Genomic DNA, 21,854 nt, shown 5'->3' with positions numbered 1-21,854 from the left:
AAGGACCTTAAAATAAATGAACTGCTAATAAATTAGTCCCACTGTTATATAGTATATTTCTCTTAGTACTTATTTCATCTCTCTTCTTCGAATCTTCTCCCCTCTCTCTATCTCTCTCTTCTCTTCTCCTCCCTCTCTCTCTCTCTCTCTCTCAACTCTCCTCTCTCTCTCTCTCTGGTTCAATATTCTCTCTCCCTCTTTCTCTTGCTCGATATATATATATTTATATTTTCTTTCGTCTTTTCATTGCTAATAATTTTTTGGGAAAATTTGTGTAAATTTCATGATATTAAGTTGTATATGCTTCCTTGTATTTTTTTCAAAAATGTGATGTTTTCTGGAAGAATAACCTGTTTACCGCGTGTGTATCCTCCAAGGTGTGGCTACCCTCAGGCCCTTCCTCGTTTCTGTAGAGCGAAATCGACCTTATTGCTAATCTTGTAGTGTCAGTTTGGATATTAAGCCTTCTTTTGACTGTTTTCCTCTGTAAAATCAGTTTGCCTTAGTAAAGGGTCGGAACAAGACCGAAAGTACTCGGCTATCTCGCTTTTTCATTTTTTCCTTCTTGGAAAAACCTTTATATATGTATGTATGTATGTATGTGGTAAAATTATGGCAATTATTCAATTTCTAGTATCAATTTTGCTGTCACACAGACTCAAACACTCTCTCTCTCTCTCTCTCTCTCTCTCTCTCTCGTCTCTCTCTCTCTCTCTCATCTCTCTCTCTCTCTCTCTCTCTCTCTCTCTCTCTCTCTCTCTCTCTCTCTCTCTCTCATTATCAGTGCAGTTTTTGTTTCAGTCACATAGTTTAATTAATTCTTTATTGGATATCATCATCGCTTTAGCTCTAGGTTCTTGTTAATTTTCCCGCTTCTTCCTTTTGTTCCTTTCTTAATTCATAACGATGCTGCTTTTCTTCATTCCTTCTTTTTTTGAGAGAGATAGAGATTGCTCCCATCCTAATCTGATGAGTGCCATTGTCATAGCCAAGAGGATTTGGTGGTACAAAAATAGGAGTTTAGGACTTTTTGCCACATGTTTTTGAACCACGGTTTGGCCTAAAATTTATTTGACACTGATGGCCAAATTGTCCTGTGGACCCCTTGGAACATTCCACAGACCCAAGGGGTCTGTGGACCACACTTTAAGAAATACTGTCCTAGACAAAGGTCACTGTCATACTCCCCTAAGGTCTAAACCTGGGAGGAGACGTACCGGAAGTCCAAGGGAGGTCGGGGTGTTTACACACAGGTAGATGTGTAAACAGTTGATCCTGTTGCTGGTCCCAGGTATCGACAGACAGCCACTGGAAAGATGTCTCGCAGGATGTGTAGTGGAGGAGGTTGCTATCCGGCCCTATCAGTTCCCCTAAACCTAGTACCTGTCAGGCTCCCCTAAACCAGGAGACATACTGTTGGTCCATGGGGAGTCCAAAAGGGATTTGCCCCCCGGATAGTTGCTGCTCAGTTGAGCCTGCTGTCTGCAGGTGTTCATAAAGATTTGCCTTTATTCTGGTGACACTCCAGTAAACAAAGCGCCAGTGGCACTTTTTCTAGTGAATCTCAGTTGATGACGGCCGTGTTTATCTACTCCCCTAAATTGGAGACATCTTGTCATGCAACGAACTCGTGCAGTCTTAGGGGACGAAGAACCAGCCTGAGAACTCTTGATTCGAGTGGAGATCAACACGGACTGGATCACACTCACATACTTGAAGAGTCCGTGCTGGGAAGATGTAGAAACACCTTTCTCACTCTTAGAAGATGCCCCACGGACTGGAACATGTTCACATACTTGAAGGGGAGAGTCACATCTGTGCTGGGAAGATGGAGAAACTCAAATTCCCCAACTGTAAAGGAAGGGGAGGAGGAAAAGGCAACGGATGTCTTGCCCTACAATATAGAAACTCAGGGACTGGGACACCTTCCAAACACAGAAACCTTCCAATCAACCAACTCTTGGAAGAATACTTCTGATGGGCTGACAACCAACTATGTGGCGTTTTGGACGATGATGGAAGTTACGTCACAGTAACTGGCGTAGGAGAGACGTCACCGAAGTGGACGTCACAGGCAGAGATGAATTTGAGAATGATGTCATGGTATTTGGACTGGTAGCCCAAATCTAGGGTCTCGGTGACAGCGAAGATGGCAAAAGAGGCCTTCTGCCACTTCCTAAAGCAACCAGAGGTCCTCCCCAGGACATATACATGTGACAGATAGCGAAGAATTTCCAAGAAAATCCATCATTGAAGAAATAGGAAGAGAGATCGCCCCTCAGTCAAATGTATTATTGTCAAACTATGCAGTCAACAGAAGCCATGACATAACAGGCCCATTTGTGACCTCACACAGCAGATTACTGTTACAGAGAGAGAGAGAGAGAGAGAGAGAGAGAGAGAGAGAGAGAGAGAGAGAGAGAGAGAGAGAGAGAGAGAGAGAGAACATTGTGTTTAGTGCAGAAAAATGTTAAAACAAAACAGTAGTACAATTATATCATAAGACATTAGGGTACCAAGTCGAACATCAAAGGTTCACTATTCAAAGCAGTCCATAAGGTTGGTATCCCAACATGACGACACTGTATTGTTTGGCAAGCAAGGGGCTCCAATGACGGCAAGGAACACACTGCCGACAGTACTGACTGCTTTCATAGCACAAACTCACAAATAAAAAATTAGTGAAGTTTCATATCTGTTAGAGGGAAGCAAAGCAGAGGGGTTCCCAAGTTCTGAGCGACCACCGCCGCTGCCGGACTTCCAGACGTGAAGCAGGGGTGACAACTGAATATGCTCTCTCCCTCAGGAAAGATTTCTATCCTGAGAGAGGGTAAAAGAATCATATTTATGTGAAGGTGGAGGGAAGGACGGGAGTGAGCCATACTGAGCCGTACAACCCACGCCCTACTCCCGCCAAAATGACGGAAAGAGACGAGATGACAATCACGACTGGTCTTGCAAGCAGGCTGGAAGGTCGCAGTTGTACAACATTAAAATTTGTGTTGAAGTGTGGGAATGTACTATGCTCGACAGCCGAATCCTAGCATAAAATCTTGTTTGCAACACGAACCCCTACGTCTCGAACATCCCGAAACACAAACATTCTGAAAATTAAAACATTACTAAGTTCCCAGAAAATGTGTGCAAATATCAAAAGAAATATTCAAATTATCTTCAATTTAAAAAAGCAAAATATTGAAAAACTAAAAGTAGCTGGGCCCTCTCTCCCTGAAGGGGCAATATCACCTTGGGAACAGACCAGCATACTCAAAACACAAGCGATAATGAGGCAGAAGAAAAAGGCAAATCTACTGCAATTTGCATCTGTCCCAAGGCAGGTCAACATGGAAAACAAGGAAGACCATCTAAAAATGTTGGCGTTCCCGGAACTTTTGGGCTGAATAAATGTGAAAAAATGTACAGGCTTCTATCAAAAAAGTGGTTTAGGGGAAGGAGGGCAAAGCGACAAACTACTCTTCAAGGCGGTTGAAGAAAGCCTGGTCAGTAACCAAAATCCACCTCGTATACTCATGAGTTGTCAGATGCCACAGATTCCTTGCTTTATAATCTTGGATTGTTTTTAACTGCTTTCCAGCTGGTGGTAGAAGATTATCCTATTGTTAAGACCGAAGGTTTGTTAGCCATGAAAAATGCAAATTGATTAAAAAATTTGCCATTTCAGAGCAGACCATGACCGCCTGAGCTTCTGAGAGCGGCCACTAGCGCCCAAGCTTCCAGGAGTGGCTGCTAGCGCCCAAGCTTCCAAGAGCGGCCGCTGGCGCCCAAGCCTCCAAGAGCGCCTGCTAGCGCCCCAAGCTTCTGAGAATGTCTATTAGCGCCCAAGCTTCCAGGAGTGGCTGCTAGCGCCCAAGCTTCCAAGAGTCGGCCGCTGGCGCCCAAGCCTCCAAGAGCGCCTGCTAGCGCCCCAAGCTTCTGAGAATGTCTATTAGCGCCCAAGCTTCCAAGAGCAGCCACTAGCACCCGAGATTCTAAGAGTGGTCGCTAGCGCCTGAGCTTCCAAAAGTGCTGGATAGTGACCGAGCGCTCTATAGTGCTCAATGGTTCCCAGACACATCACTCAGGCAGTTTTGCCTATTTTTTATTTGTTCCAACTTTGCCTAGAGTTACAAACGGGCCAAATTGCGCCCTTTTGTGTCATCAATTAGTGCCTCAAAGCTTTGGTCTTTGCAGGCAAGGACTTTGGTGGATGAATGTATGAGCATGTTGAAGAAAACTGTCGCCTCTATGGGGTGTTGGGAGCCTGACAAATTTTTTGTGTGTTATTCCCTTTGATGTTAAGACAGAATAGTCCTACTGGTTGTAGTTCTTGTCAAGATTTTAGAGTTAGATCTTTTTTGTCTTAACATCAGGAGCAGGGGCTAAGATTCAGAAGACTTGCAAGTGTTGCCAGCCTCAGGTCTGTAACAAGAGAATCACAGCTACTTTCAGAAGGTATGTATACATATATGCTCTGTCATTTGGTCCTTTGGATTGGTGATATCTTCCCTCCTAATTGCTTTTTTATGGATAGTCTTTCTTTGGCTCCAGACTGAAGGGAACAGCTCATTTTCCTTTCATTAGAGCATTGTGTTTCACTGAAGCAGAAGTTATTACCCCTGGTTGGGTTGAAGAATCTTTTTTATCCAATGGCCAGGCTTTAGTGTCTCTTACGGACTTTCCAAGTTTCTTTTCAACATGTCATATATAAGTTTTACCCAAGTACAAGTTTCTTTTCAACATGTCATATGTAAGTTTTACCCAAGTACAGTGCCGCATATATTTTCAGTCTGTACAAGTCAACACTGGGCATTATCGCATAGGAAGTCGATCCCGCCCTGATGGCCATGTGTCAGTGACTGGGTATCAATATGGTTGACAACTGATCCATTTAGTTTTCTGCGAGTCTGCACGATGTTCTACAAATTTGTTTGGTTTTCAGAGACAAACCTCACTGTCCTGTCATCCATTCCCTGGGGTGTTTGAATGAAGTTCCTGGTTATTAAGATTTTTTATTTTTTTTGTGTCCACATACATACACTAGAAGATGCCTCAGACTCGTCTCAAGAGACGGAGTCAGCCAATTCGAGAATTTAGGCTTCAATAACTATGGCACAAACCTCTCAAGTCTATGCTTCGCTTTCTCCTGCTTTCTTTTTTGGGCAGGAAGTTCAGCCTGTCCAACAAGACCAACAGGGACAGATTATCTTAGCTGGTAGTTGTCCAAATTTTAGTCGTATGGAAAAGGTCTCTCATCATGAGACTGGTCTTAAGGTGGGTACACACGTGAGAGCCGAATCTTGTATGTGTAACTGAGTTACGCATACATGGTTACAAGGTGTCAAAGTGTTGAGGACGAACCGTAACCACGTTAAGCACGTAACTTCATTTCAATCCACTGCGATCATCAGTCTGTCTCTGTCCGGGTTGTTTACCGACGATGGCCACCATGCAAGTAGCAGATGCCGCATATATTTATATACATTATTTAACGAAGAGGAAGCGAAATAAAAGAAGATGGTGGCAATCGAGGTTATATACTAGAAGGGTAGAATACAGTGGTCGGGAATTACTCGCTGACATGAGATTCCAAGAAGTTTCTGGCCACAGTAACTAATAAATTGAAGGACCTCTTCCTCACTCCAATCAGCCATGGTAGACATATATGTACGTACTGACTGACCAAAACATGGGACTCTACTATGGACGGCCTTGTTCATAGTTGGTTAGTGTTAACAAGTTCAGAAACCTCTGTTGATACGCGTGTAATACAGGTCCCCTCCACACATGGCGTAACGTGCAAAGAGACCTCCCTTTGATTCGGGGCCCAAAAACCGACAATTGCCGGGACGGAGGGCGAACGGAGCCTCAAACTTCGCGGGTTCAGGGTTCGGGTTCGAGGAACCGTCCACACTTGCGTTTTTGTTACAAGAATCGGTTACAATACAAGGTTCGGTTCGCACGTGTGTACCCACCTTTAGACTACTTCTCACTCCTCGTTGTAGTCAAGGGAGCCCGCTTGGGGAACCGGGAGTGTTTTTTCAGAATGTATCCCCAGCAGAACGGAACCTTTTCACACATGCCAGAATAGCCTAGACTGAGTATTCCTTTAGACACAGTTATTACATTTTTACTTTAAAACTTGTATGCAAGCAAAGAGTTTTTCTGTGAGCAATCAGTCAAGTTTTCTCTAGTCTAACTGAAATTTCTGGTGCAGAAACGTAACTGTCAGAAACCAACTCTAACTCTTGGGTAGACCTTGATTCCCCTGATCTGTTGAGTTATGCTATTTATGGGGCAGGCTGACCTTGACTGTCTGCCACCTTTAAGGAATCTTCTAACATGGTCCATGGACACCATTTTACGAGATTGTTCTAACTTGTACTTCTACGCTTTTCCACCGTTCAATATGGTCAGGAAAGGGCTGGATTTTTTTGGACTCATCAAAGCTTTGCTATCTCTTGTTGCTCTGTTCTGAGTTACAATGATAGTTCCTGGTTTGCTGCGAGGGATTGATGAACTACCCTAGAATCCCTCCACCTTTTATACCTTCTTGAACAATCTCATTTCAGGACACTATCAAGGGCAATATGCTCTTACGGGGAGAGGCTTTGGGATATCCAAGTGTTTAACAGAAAGGAGGGGCCTTTTTTACAGGAGCTACAAAAGACATTTGAAAGTTGGGAAATGGTATCAAACTAAGTCTTGACTCAATAAGAAGGTTTGGTCATTTACCCTGAGTTCTTTACCAAGAATGAGGACCCTTCCACGACCTGGATCCATTCTCTCTCTCAAGAATTTTTTGGTAGAGAAGACAGTCTTGTCTACCAGGGATAATGCCCAGGAGTACCCATTAGTACGAGTTTTTTTCCCTCACATGGCTTCCTGCTCGCCTGGTGCCAGTTACAGCCGGGTACAGCTCTAACCAAAACTCCTAGGAACACCTTCCAGCTCCAGCTCCCAAACATTTAGTAGTTAGATGGCAGCCAGTCACCTGTAGTCTGGCGCCAGCCCAGTCGCTTGAGCAACCAGAATTGCTCACTAACTTAGGAAGAACAGCGAGTGGCCTTTAAAGTTGGAGGATTCTGGTATTACCGAGAAGGAAATGGAAGTCTGCGACCATCCTTTCCTGAAAAGAATCTGTGGTTCAAAGGCCATCTATAACCTAAGGTGTTACAGCTAGGTCTCATCTTGTCTTCTGTTTAGGTCTGGTTCTTTATACTAATGGACATATTTTCTGATACTCTCAGATTTTGAGGGGCATTACTTAAGGGTCTCTGCAGCATGCCTTTGGCCCCTAGCTGCAACCCCCTTTCATTCCTTTTACTGTACCTCCTTGTATATTCTCTTTCTTCCATCTTACTCTCCACTCTCTTCTAACATTTGAGTCTTAGTGCAACTGCAAGGTTTTCCTCCTGTTACACGTTTCTAACTCTTAACTGTCAATTTCAGTTTCAGCGCTGAATGACCTCATAGGTCCCAGCATTTGGCCTTTGGCCTAAGTTCCATATTCAGTTCAGTTCTATTTGAAAGCTAAAGATGTCAGGAAAGCTTTTCTTCTTTAACTTTCAGGCTCTTCTTGTCCCTTACGTCCATTCTACTATCATTCTATTGGAAACAGTGTTACAATTTTTTTACAGTACCTCTTGATTATCAGTAACTGCCACAAAACTGCGGAAGGAAGCATAAGATATTCTCCTACCGTCTCTTCACCTTGTTATAAGTTATCGAGTTTTAGGGAACCAAAGGGTCACAATGTACCTAGAGCACCCACCACTCTCAGTGGATGGGTTGTGATTTTATTTCAATGCAGGTGTTAGTATGTCTGGTTGTATCTAGTTGTTTTCTTGTGGTACTGTGCCCGGGGCACCTTACATAAAGTTTTGCTAGCCATCAGATAACTCATTGAACTACATAACTTCTACTAATTCTTTGGCAGCCATCAGAGTACTCCATCGATACAAAGCTCCCAGTTAAGTAGAGGGGCTCCTGGCTTTACTGCCATGCTGCTACAGGTTAAGTTGAGCAACAACCAGAGGCAGCTCACTACTGCAGGCTCTCTTAACTAATCAAGAACTACAAACATTGTACTCAATGCTAACGACTTTCTGTTTCAATTCATTGTATCACTTAATGTTTTGAAGTAAAGTATGTCCATGTATCTCACTTCCTTCAGTGTGGAATCAGGTTGGTAATTACTGGGTAAGTTACTTATTTAAAAATGACATTTTTATGATAAAATAAAACTTGATATAATACTTACCCAGTAATTGCTGACAGGGCCCTCCCACCTCCCCACTGATGGACATATGGCATAAATAGAATGAAGTGGTCTGCTAGTTGTTCTTGGTATCCCTGTTGATGGGTGGGTTCTATCACCGGCTCTAAATCTGTGAAGTGTTACCCAAGAATCTTTCAATCTTCAAGCTGCTGAAGCAAGAAATTGTTAGCTAAGTAATTACCACTGGGAAGTTACTTCTACGAAATTTTATTTTATCATAAAAATGTCAGTTTACTCTATTCTCTTTATTTTTTGGGGGTCTTTATCTTGTTGTTCAATCATTCCAGCTTCATTGTTTCTTGGTCTTAAGAGCTGAAAGGTAGCAAGTGTCCCAGTTATTGGCTTTATAACCTAAACTTTTTTATTCATTAATCCTGGGAAATTCTAAGCTTAAGATGGAGGGTATTTTAATATTCTCTAACTATTATATTTTGTTTAGGATGACTACATGGAAGCTACCCAGAGATTACACCAGACAGTTTTAAGGGCACACAAAGTCAATCCTAATTTAAGATTTGAAGTCTTCATTCACAAAGTAGACGGACTTTCAGATGACATTAAGATCGAAACTCAACGAGATATTCATCAGAGGGCCAATGATGATTTAATAGATGCAGGTACAGTTTCTAGTATTTGTTATTTGTGGATTGAAAATCATTCTATCCTAAGAAAAATTTAACTTTGTAGATTTTTAGTATGGAACGAGTGTAAATTAGTACAAATATTAATCCCTTTTATGACCTTCACAAGGGTCTAAGGTTTTCAGTTTTGACTTACTCCTTATTTTGTTGAAATATCACAGTAGTATAAAATTTACTACCAATGCAACACAGGAACATTTTTCATATTTGCCCCTTTCATATCAAGTCTGTGCTAATAATTCATTTACAAGATTTTCTTGACAGATTTTTAATGTTTTCATCAGTCATACATTTTTCTCCTAACTAAATCCATGTTGTCATCTTATACTCTCTGTTGTAGATTTCTCCTATCACTTTCTTGACTTCCCCAAACCATGTTAGTCTGTAATCTCAGTCTGTATTTACATGTCTGATCAACACATCTTTATGTTGCTTAATACATTTATGGTGGGGTCTTCCCAGCATTGTCCAACCAATGAATCTTATTTTATTTCATAACAAACCCATCATGAACATTAGCTGAATTTGTGGTCTTTACATTTCTTCTATATTTCATTCTTTAATTCCCAAATTAAAAGATTGTCTACTGGTGAACAACTGCATCTTGGATGCGCTGTGTAAATCTTGAAGAGCTGAAAAAGGTCCTGCTTTTGGCTCTTCTTCATTAGAGGCTTCGTCGAAGCCTAGGAAGTCCGCTTCTTGAGCTACGTCGCTGCCTTCGGTCTCGCTGCCATTTGAAAATTTTGCATAGAGCTGCCGTGCCTTCTCACATATGAATACACGACCAAGGGGAACGTTCTTCTTACGGCAGTCGTGTATCCACAGTGCCAAGGCAGACTCCGTGCGTACCACAGCCTGGTCTCGTGCAGTACTCACTTTCTTGGCGCTGCCAAGAAAACTAATGCCGACGGCCTTTCTTATCTCGACCTCCTTCTTCTTGATGGACCTGAAAATATAAAGAAAATTCATTAATTAATTATCGTTACAGCATATATACGTATACGTATATGCATTATTTGTACATTATAAGCACTTTCGTTGATAAACGATTACATACCTGACTGTACTTTCATTAACTGCAAAATGGCGACCTACGGCTGCAAAACTGTTGCCTGCTTTAAGCATATCAAGCAATTCCACCTTCTGCTGGAGGGTCATGACCTTCCTTACTCGCTTAGGCTCATTGCCAGAAGCTTTACCAGAGGCAGGACGTTTAGGAGCCATGGTATGGATTAATATAAAAATACACGTGACTGGAGAGAAATAACAAGATGCTACCTGAACGATCTAACGAACGCGAATGAGAGGTCAGGACATGAGATTGCCGCATTTAAAGATTCCCTCGCTGGATTAAGTACTTTGCGCACGCGCAGGCTCGCCTCTGCATGTGTTGATCGTGGGGAAAACATTTATTCAAAAGACAAAAATACGCATCACAGTACGCATTTATTACTTTTGTTTCTGTGATTACATTAATACTACAGCATTGTACTTTTATTTGCACGTACAGTAAATACTTTTTTATCATAAATGTGTATTCATTCACAAAATGCATATTAACCTAAAAATGCGAAAGATGACTGCCGTGACGTCACAATACATACAATCTTGTTTGTACGTATGTACGTACATACTATCGCACACAAAGTAATAAATAGTAGTTACACTGTCCCAGAAGCTACCCACATATTTTATATACTCTAGTAAACCCATAATAATTCACTTTTTGTACTGTAAATATAATTTCAAAATCCTCTTACAAAACACAAAAAAATGAAAAGCCGTATGGTTGCGTAGTAGTACGATGCGTGGACATGTTCAGTCCAGTGTTACCAATTTCGCATTTTTAATGCTACCCTTCATTTTCTTGAGGTAATTAGCAAGAAAATTTTCAGTCTAGCATCTGGCAGGAAAACTTGCACTTTTTTTTTTAAATACATCTAGCATACGTATTTTGACATCAAATCTTTGCACTGTTAAGTTGAATATTTCTTTTATTCTACTATATTTGATATATCATGTAAGAAAAAAAGAACAAAATCTTGTAAAACCAGAATAGGTTTCGAAATTATTAGGAATTATGCAACGTAATGTACAAGTACAATGTGTATGTTAGAAACATGTTTGAATCGAAAAGACGGGCAATAGGTTGAAATTGGTTGGGTGGCATTGTTGTGTATAGGACATCGTCAATTCATATGGAAGGTATAGTCTTGTCACCGTAGCGAGCTCTCTGGCGTGGCTTTTAAAGATCTGCCCTTATGGTAATTTTACAAAAAGAGCAACTACCCGTGTGTGTGACAGGCCTTTTAATGCCCTTGAGACAAACCCCGGAGGCTATAATTATAAGATTATAAGGGGTTTTCATTCCCAGGTACTATAATCTCCTTTCTATTCGGCCCTGCTCTCTCTCTCTCTCTCTCTCTCTCTGTCTCTCTCCTAAATCTTACAGCTGTCCGAGCGAGAGCTTTTTTTATGGGACAACATAGGCCCGCATTTCGCATTTTCCAAACCTATTTATTTTGTATACAATTGCCCTTTCTCGGCTGTGAAGTTGATTTCTATCCACGACTGTGAGATGACCAAGAATAACTTGTAAGTCGGTGTCAAAGTCATTCCACACTTCAGATCAGGCCGAAAACTTGCCATAATCCATTCAAGCTATATTCAGTCATTGTTTCCTATCTATTATTTTGTCAGAGAGAGAGAGAGAGAATCTGTCTGTATACGATTGTTTATTTTCTCACTCGTCAAACTTACTCTATTATGCTTTATTTCATATTTTCTTGCTCACCAATTTATTCTTTACCTACGATATTAAGAAATCAAGATATGTGTAAAGGGAGAACTGCCTCCAGACTGCAGAATTGCCAATTGGCAGTTTTCACTGCCAAATTTGCTGATTTTTGGCAGTATAGTGAGCGTTTGGCATTGGAAAACAGTGAATTGGCAGAATATCATAATGGGGCTCAAATTTGGCAGTTTCAAATGAATTCTGGCAGTAAATCAATGAAAATATCCCTAATCATATTTTTTATTATTTCTATAAATGAGGCAGCTAATATTATCATAATATATTTGACATCAGTAATAAATCATGTCAAATTCCCTAAATCTGAGGATATTATCTTTATTTCTTAAATCTAAAATAAAAAAAAAAAAAAAAAAAAAAAAAAAAAAAAAAAAAAAAAAAAAAAAAAAAAAAAAAAAAAAAACTACATATGCCCTGCATTGCTTAACTACACCAGTAAGCAATGCAGTTTTGGAGAGAATATTTTCCCATGTAACAGCAGTCAAGACTAAAGTTCGCAATAGAATGAGTTTGAAGATGCTTGAATCAATTTTGAGAATTCGCACAACACTAATAGTTTCTGGGAAATGTTGCAAAGACCTGGCAATTTCTGAAAGTATGATTGAAAAATTTAATGTAGATATGTACCATGATGTAGAAAGTTCCAATCCACCTCTGGATAATGCTGTTTTGAGAATTTATTTTAGTCATACAAACAATCAAAATAATCTGAACAATTTTATGTTACTCAGTTAATTTTCTGTCAAATTGAAATTATGGTTTAAATTTTCTGTCGAAGTGAAATTTTAGTTTAATTATTTGTTTTTATTTAATTATGAGATTTAGCTTAATGAATAAAGATTAATCACTGGAACAGTAATGGCTATTCACTATTCAGCACCAAGACATGGCCTATTATGTATATTTATAGACTAGGATAGTGCCACTAGAAGGTTACATAATTCCTAGGTAAGAATGCAATTGTGTTTCAATATTCTATGATGTTACTACTACCAAAAAATAATATTTATACACAACCTTAAAAGTTTTGCCAAATAAAAACAACTAAATACAAACATTTTCTTCATTTCCAGAATAACCTAAAGTCCTAAACTTAATATAAACTTTACAAGACCCCTCAAGATATAGTTTTTGATAATAATTTTTCAAGTGTATGAAACATTCAGATTTGGCAGTAAAATGCTTGAATTGGCAGTAAATCTTATCAAATTCGGCAGTAGGGGAGTCATGTGACTTGGCAATCCTGCTGTACAGTCAGTATGGATTTAAACGCACATTGTACTGGTTGAAATATTCACAACTGCACCAAAATGAGATGCCATGTTGATAGAAAATCTGACTCCGTTTCTTGTTATTGCATAAAAAAACTATCAATCGTTAACCTACGTAATTTATTTAGAATTCAGCGTAACGGAAAAGATAATATTTGATATCTGTAATGGGAGAAATGGTTTTATCTCTGTTGTTATAAATTTGGCAGATATGCGTTCAAACACGTGGGAGGACCAAAACAGCCCAGCCAGAGAGCTCTGCTCATTTTGTAAATACTATTGTTTGGCGTGTTAGGCTTACCCGATTCATCTGGGTGTGTGCTGCAGCTGCTGCTGCTGCTAATCAAATAATCGCCTTTTTCTTACTAATCCCAAGAGTTGACCATGGAAAGTCCCAAGATTAACCAAAAATCCCAAGATAATAAAATAATTGACATATGCCAAGCCTTGAAGTCCTAAATATTTACTTTGTCTGTCTATCAGGAAAAGATACTGATAAATTGAATTGACGGTATCTTTCCTGAGAGAGAGAGAGAGCGTATATTTAACCAGTGTGCATTAGTACATATGCAGGCAGTGTGTTCATGCTCGTTACAAAATGTGCAGTATGGGTAATTCATATCTGGAAGACAAAAAAAAAAAAATATGAATTTTGTTGCTGTCAGTCGCAAGGACTAAATTTACAAAGAGCAGGGAACAAATCTTAAGATTCTTCGGGAGATTAGAGAGATGAACCAAGGCCATCTAGGATGAATCTCTCTCTCTCTCTCTCTCCTCTCAACTATACTCTTTAAGTGTTAACTTGAGTCTCTGAAACCAATAGGTATTAGCACACGCGCGACTGTATGTGTGTATGGGCATTACTGTTAAAAAATGTGCTGTACCTACAGGTAATACCTACATCTTGGAAGATAAAACAAACCAAAATTTTGTTGTTGTTAGTCGCCGGGGATATAAAGGGTGTGACCAGCAGGCAGAAAGATTAACATTTTTCCAGAGATTAAAGAGCTGAATTTTGTTTTGAAGGTATGTCAACCGCGTTAGTAAATAGGTATCATCTTCTAAAGAATTTTTTTTTCTCTTCTTTTTGCGGAAGAATCTTCAAGCCATTTTGCATTCAAAGTAATGAGAAGGAATCATTCTATTCTTCATGAAATCAGTAAAGTACACTAATAAAAACTAAAACTACGTACTGTATGCAAAACACACACATCATCGTTAGCTTCGTGTGTGTAAACGTTCATTCTAAGAAATTACAGAGTAGTATAACTAACACCTGATTGGTTGGTTGGTAGCCATGGAGATCTGTTATCCAATGACTGCCCTCTGCTTCTGTTCTATTTATAGACATATGCCATGGATGGCACTAGGTTTGAACGTTACCATGTTCGTGATTTTCTGACTGCTGACGGCAAAAATTACTCAATAATTTTCTTTATATAATTATTCCTTCGTGAAAACAATAATATAATATGATCATTTTAACGTATAGTGGTATGAAAAACACCAGTGGGTCGTAGCGATGCGTCATCAATATAGTGGTATGAAAATACCACATGGTGTTGTAGCGATACGTAATCACAAAGTACAAATCCTTTTCCCGGACCATCCTCAGAATTTTACGACTCTTCAACTTCAAGATCGATATGGTGAAATATATTATATGGTCATACTTATTGTTAAAATTCACAAGTTGAACTGCAAAACATTATTATATTTTGATTGTTATGTACATATATTTTTTGTGTTTTACGGAATGTTTGTTTTGAAAATAATACCTATTAGTGAACATATGGTATTAATTGTCCCACTATTTTATTATAGGTGATCTTAATTATCTCACATTCATTTAACAGTATTATATTAATTATTTATTTAAATAAAATGTAATTAATAAATAACAATAATGAAAAACATAAAGGGAAAAAATGATTTTGCTACAGTAGTGGTGTTTGTTTGATTATGCATCTGACCTCACATTTCTGAAATCTGAAAAATTCCAAAAACCGAAACATTGGAATGTGTGTGTACTGCACATTTTTTTTAAACACGCACACAACGTCTACACATTTACTGATACCCGTTGGTGAAAGACTCAAATTACAGTACGTATTTATTCCTGAGAGAGAGAGAGAGAGAGAGAGAGAGAATGATTAAGGACTCCAAGGCGTGTTATTTTTACAATTATTTTATTATCTTGGGATTTTTTTTAATCTTGAGATTTTCTATTCAATTCTCAAGATTAATAAGAAAATTACCGTAACTTGACTAGCATCAGCACACATCTGAATGACTCGGCCATTAGCAGGCTAAACCACCAACGTTATGAACTGACGCTCTCGGAAAAGGAACTTGCATGATACATGAGATACATGACAAAACCACTGTTTATTGGTGAAAATTTGGGGGTCGCACAATATGGGAGATTGCACGTTATTCGAGTATATACGGTATGTGATTTTTTTTAGCCTTTTATGGAACAAAATCTAGCAAGAAATTGCCATTCCCAGTTGGCAACACTGGCCTACTCACGTTTGTCCAAGTTTTGTTTGTTGTTGTTTTGAAGTGTGGTGTGCGGCGCGTTCTTTAAATTGTACCCATATAAACGAGTTAATTATGTGGCATCCAAAAGCCCTGATTCTTTTACTCTTATGGGAAAGACGCCTAAAGGTCAGATGAAGGTTTTTACGTGGAATATATTAACGTGTTGTGACCAAGGGAAGAGATGTTTCGCTGCATACTGCTGGTAGCATTATCGTTATTATATTACTGGATTGCACTGCAAAATCGTCGCCATCTTTTATCAACATAGATTGTTGGTGAGTACCCATATGATTTACATAATTTTGATAGTTCTCTTACCACTCATCCTCTCTTTCCTTGTAAAAAAAAAGAGGCCCACCATGCGTATGTAGGCTTCTAGCTGTAATCCATAGGCTAGTAGGCTACATATGTACAGTAGTACATATACTACATTTATTTTTTAAGGCTAATTTTGTAAAATAACTTGAAAACTGTCTTGAATTTAGTTTTAGGTGATAGTTGAAAACATATTTGGTGTTTAACTAAAGTAGGCAGTTATAAACATTGGAATAGTGGTCTTGGGTGGGTTAACTATTAAAGTAGGCAGTTTTAAGCAATTTTTGAGGGGGGTATCAGGATAACACGGGTATTTACTTATCACGGGGGGTTCTGGGCCCTATCCCCCGTGGATAACGAGGCCCCACTGTATTCTCATATTATTGTATTTTAAAATACTACGGCAAACTTAAGCCCGTATTCCGCGGAGCGGCCAATGTTGTGGTTTGAAATCAGCTGATGAATACGAGTGTTTCACCATAACGCAATTCTGAGCGAATGCTCTTGCTTCTAGTTAGTAGCATAAACGAATATCTATATACTTGACTTATATGAGACAAAGTTATTTTTCCTTATACAACGTGTTTTTAGGGGGAAATATTTATTGAATATGTCTCGTTGTGAATGTGAACTACTTTTTTTTTCGTTAACAGATTACGTTGGCCGCATGTTTATTGCATAAAAAATTACGTGATTCCGTTCGCAATACGTAATCCTTTATATCATCGTATTACGAACTTTACGTTATTTATCTTATATCGGCGTGAAACCAACAGTAAAATGTGTTCTTTCAAGCACAGTAGTTTTGATTAAAATTATTTTATCCCAATTTTATCTACAGTTGTGTGTGATGGCAGACGTTTACTGCAGTTTTATCCTTGTTGCCGATGTACGATAATAGTCATTAGCAGCTTGAACAGTTTTCTCAGCTTCAGTTATAACTAGGTTTAAATTTAACGGTATATTTCCCGATTGATCTTTAATCTATATTGATCTCTGATCTATAGCGAATAAAGTTATTACATTAAGATATCTCAGTTCTATTCTATACATAACGCCATTTATAACAAATACGGTAATGTTGCACTGTAGTATGATGATTGAAATACAAGCCAAACAGATGTTATCCAGTTCGGTTGTACTTAGAAAAAAAAAAAAAGTCGTTTCTCGTTCGGTTGTTCATGGCTGTACACGTTCACGCAACGAGTATAACGTTAAAACCTACTTTCATCATTTTCTTATGCTGTTATTGAACTTATGTAACTAGAAGATGGATAAAATTAGGCCATTGTAATTTGATCTCTCATAAAATCGAACTATCGTAAGACTAATGATCGTAACCTGAACACTACAGCTACCTGTACACTGTATAAACTTTATTATATCTTTACATACTCTAGACACCCACATGTACTGTACAGTAAATTCTATAGTACTATACTGCATAAATATAATTTTACTTATTGCGCCGTTGTGGGATTACGGCGCCTTTGACTGGTCTAGAGTTTCGAGAGAAGGTGTGCGGCGGCCGTAGGCTTTAAAATCGCTCAGCGTCGAAAATCGCTTGGCGTCGGTGGCCAGGAACGGAACCCCTGCCGCTAACCGAGGGCCGCCTGTACTAGAGCTATTTGTAAAAAATGCCAAAAAGCAATGGAAGGGCAGATAGCTAGAATGAAGGCTCATTATAGTAACTGCTATGCCTTGGAAACTGGTGATGACATTGGTGAGTAAAGGTGTTATAAAAAGATGTTGGTAATTGATATGAGTTAGGGGGTAATTTTTTTGTTACTTAGGCTAAACCAGGAAACTGAAATTGGCTAGACTAGGAAACTAAAATTGACACTGAAGGACCTGCTTTCACCTATTGTAATTCAGTATGTAATGTCAAGTAGGTTAGATACTTAAGTTCACAGTAGCTTAGGCAAATAATATGATGAAAGAATTTTGGCCTCAGCTAAAGTCTGATTCTGTGTGTGTAAAGAGGCAGGAGCTGGGGAAAAACTGTCATATGTTGAGCTGGACACCATTCTTTCTTGCTCAAATCGCTTCCCAGTCGTTTTAGTTGTGGGTGGTCGTAAAGTAGATCAGTCGTAAGTCGACAACTAGCTGTATCACCAAAATTTAGGCTTATAGGTATAATATGTATAATAATAACTTTATTAAAAGATGAAATATTTTGTAGGTCAACTAGCCTTTTTTCATGTTAAATTTTAACAAAACCCTTGTAATATTGATTACCAGTATAGCATAGACCTAGCAATATGATAATTTCAGATGCTGACAAGCCAGAATAGCAAAAAATTTAATGCCTTAGTAATCCTGGACCATCAGATTCAAGTTATAGCTCGGTCTCTCAGTTAGGCATAACTAGAAGTTCCTCAGTCCCTTGTACCAGTAAACAAACTACTATTAATAGCTCTAGCATGAGATTTTCTTATATTTCTGATAGAAAATTGAAAAAATTGGCTAAATCAAAGGAAGAAATAAAACCAAAAAGAAAAATTGAAAAACATTCAACTAGACAGATATATTATAAAGAGAAGGGAAAAAGAAAAACAAAGTTTTGATAAGTAGCTAGCTAGATATTTATATGCAACATAAAGTAGCTTTAGAACAGTAGGAACCCTCTGTTTCTGAAATTTGTTGAAAAGATACGCCCAGGATTTAAATTTCCTACACGGAAACAAATTGGGGGATCAATTTTGAATGAAGTATATAATGAGGAGATTGCTAAAGGGAGACTTCTTTTGAAAGGTCAGATTGTTTTAATGGATTTAGATGGCTGGAGCTATGATCATAATGAGCCAGTTGTGTGTGTGTCAGTTATTGATGAAAATTCAGAAAGTTTCTTGATTAAAACTTTTGATACATTTGGTCAAAAGCATGATGTAACATACTTAACAAGTCTTGCTACCAAAATGATAGAGGAAGCATCTCTAGAGTTTGATGTAAGGGAGCGTAGTTTTGTAACAGACAATGCTGCTAATATGAAAGCCAAGAGGAAGCAACTTAAGAATGAGTTTGGCTGTAGGATTGCAACTTATGGTGGTTCTTCACACATTGCTAATTTATTAGCTCTTGATTTAGATACAGGCAGTCCCCAGGTTACGACGGGGGTTCCGTTTTTGAGACGTGTCGTAAGCCGAAAATCGTCGTAAGCCAAAAATCGTCGTAAGCCGGAACATCGTCAAAAATCCTAAGAAAACCTAACTTTTAATGCTTTGGGTCATTGAAAACTATGCAAACTGCATTCTTATGACATTTTTCATCAAAAAAACCTTCAAATATTGATTATTTTGGATTTTTGGTGTCATATTTCATTTGCCAGATGAGCGTTGTAGGCGTTGTAACCCTGGAACATGCGTCGTAACCCTGGAAATAATGTCTGATGAATATAATTGAAAAGCATCGTAACCTCGGAACATTATAAGCCGAGACCGTCGTAACCCGGGGACTGCCTATATGATAATGATATTTTTTTTCATTTTTGATGGTTGCATACTAAACTTCAGGCAATGACAAAAAAGGAGCTAAAAATGAACTCTTAATCTTGAAAACTAAGCGCGCAGTGATTTTTTGAAAAAAATATTTTTTTTTTTAGCTTCGGCGCTCACTCCGAGACCCCCTTGGCATACGGGAGACGATTCTTATTATACCCCTTCAGCGTTAAAGGGTTAGGATGAATCTAAATAATGCTGAATGTGGTATTTTATTTAGAATAGGATTTTGCTTGTCAATACTGGTATTATTAGGATATTGGTATACAGGAATGGCGGATCTCAGGTCCAGGTCAAGCAGGGGATGTTGTCGGTGTTGGTATTATTCCAACACCGACGACTGCCCGTTCTTTACCTGGAAGTGAGATCTGCCATCCTGCATACCAATATACTGATAATACCAGTGTATTGACATGCCAAATCCTGTTCTAAATAAAATATCACGTTCAGCATTATTCAGATTTATCCCAATATAAATACATATTGGTCAATTATCAAGAATTATTGCTGAGTCAGAGAAGTGAGTACAGGCAGTCCTCGGTTATCGGCGCTCTGGTTTTATGGCGCTTGTGTAGCGCCAAAAAATCTGTGATTTATGATGCCTTAACAGGCAGAGTTTTAGTTATTGGTGCTATAAGGTGCTGGTAATAGAGTTATGGTACCATAACATACCAAACAGAGGCGCCATTAACTGGTTATCATTGCCATTAACCGAAACTTGGCGCCATAAATTGCAAAGTTTCAGTTAGTGGCTGTTTTCGCTTATCAGCACCCTGCCGAGCAGAACCCCCGCTGATAACCAGGGACTGCCTGTAATAAGAAAAAATAGAAAAGATAATATATAAGATTAATTTGCTGAATTCTGCCATTTTATTAAACAAAATTTGTTAAAAATAGTGTCTTCTTCCAAAATATTATTATTATTTATTCATTTTTTTGGGTCTCACAGTCATCCTATTCGACTGGGTTGTTTTTATAGTGTGAGGTTCTGAGTTCCATCCTGCCTCCTTAGGAATCCATCACTTTTCTTACTATGTGCACCGTTTCCAGGAGCGCACACTTCTGCTGGAGTCCTGGAGCTACTTCAGCATCTAATTTTTCCAGGTTCCTTTTCAGGGATCTTGGGATTGTGACTAGTGTTTGTATGATTATGGGTACAATTTCCACTGGCATATCCCATATCCTTCTTATTTTATTTATATTTTTCATGTCTTGATACTTGTGAATTTTTTCTCTTTCTTTCCCATCTACTCTGGTGTTAAATTTATTCTCTTTCTTTCTCATCTACTCTGGTGTACCATGGTATTGTGACATCAATGAGTGATACTTTTTTCTTGATTTTGTACTCAGCATCACATCTGGTCTATTTGCATGATAGCTACCAAATGGGAAATAGCATCAAACACAAAAATGAGACAAGATACAAATTGCAGAGGAGAATAGAAGGAGAGGATATAAAACACGAAGAGATGAAGGACACGATCAAGAAAGAATATATGCAGACTTGAAGGTGATACTCAAGTCAAAACTCAACGCTGGAAATATGATGCAAGCCAATAATGCATGGGTAATACCAGTAATCAGATACAATGCAGGAGTAGGGGAGTGCATGAAAGCTGAACTCCACAGCATAGACCAGAAAACTAGGAAACACATGACAATACAGAAAGTACTACACCTAAGAGCAAAAACGGACTAAGCATAGAGGACTACATCAACATCGAGAGCAGACTGGGTACAAGGTTTGATTTTTTGTGGTCGACCACAATGCCCAGTTCCAGACAAAACCAAAGCAGACTATCTCTGTCCGGCAGCACCTTTTCCCTGGAACCTGCCAAGGCCAACCAATCGTCGATGTACCTCAGCAAACGGATCCCCTGAGCATGGGCCCAACTTGATAAGAGAGAGAAGACCATTGTGAACACTTGAGGGGCTGTGGTCAGCCCGAAGCACAGTACTTTGAACTTGAAGACCTTGGCCCTGAGAGAGAAGCGAAGGAACTTTCTGGACGTCGGATGAATAGGGATCTGGAAGTATGTGTCCTTCGAGTCTGTCGACAGCATGAAGTTGCCTTCCCTTACAGCTGCCAACACTGAATGTGGGGTTTCCATCTTGAACCGTGTCTTCCTGATGAAGTGATTCAAGGTGGATAAGTCAATCACAGGTCTCCAACTTCCCGACGCCTTGGGCACCAAGATGATGTGACTGTAAAACCCTGGAGACAGACGCACCACTTCCTCTATTGCATCCTTGTCCAGCATCTTTTGCACTTCCTCCCAAAGAGCCAAGAACTTCAAAGATTCTAGAGGATACACCCTCCTGAGCTGCGGCTTGTCCGAGAGAGGAGGAGAGAAGTCGAATAGCAGTAGGTACCCCACCCGAAGGACATCTACCACCCACTTCTCTGCCCCATAACTCTGCCACTTGGCCCAATGGCCCACCAGGCATCCCTCCCCTCCCCCCAGGCCACAGCAAAGGGAGAGGCGCCTAACCTAC

At 39.2% G+C, this 21,854-nt stretch overlaps 1 protein-coding gene across 1 annotated transcript in view; it reads left to right on the top strand.

The window, feature by feature from the left end:
• LOC135198821 (ras-related GTP-binding protein D-like) overlaps positions 1–21,854 on the top strand; it is an 83,354-nt gene that overhangs the window by 605 nt on the left and 60,895 nt on the right. The window contains exon 2 of the mRNA XM_064226790.1: positions 8,718–8,895. Within this exon, the coding sequence (XP_064082860.1) occupies positions 8,718–8,895 (178 nt within the window). The remainder of the gene's footprint in view (positions 1–8,717; positions 8,896–21,854) is intronic.

The sequence above is a fragment of the Macrobrachium nipponense genome, chromosome 22 (genome assembly GCF_015104395.2).
Source record: "Macrobrachium nipponense isolate FS-2020 chromosome 22, ASM1510439v2, whole genome shotgun sequence".
Lineage (NCBI taxonomy): Eukaryota > Metazoa > Arthropoda > Malacostraca > Decapoda > Palaemonidae > Macrobrachium > Macrobrachium nipponense.
The sequence above is the reverse complement of the archived record's forward strand: the minus strand, read 5'-3'. Positions and strand labels throughout refer to the sequence as shown.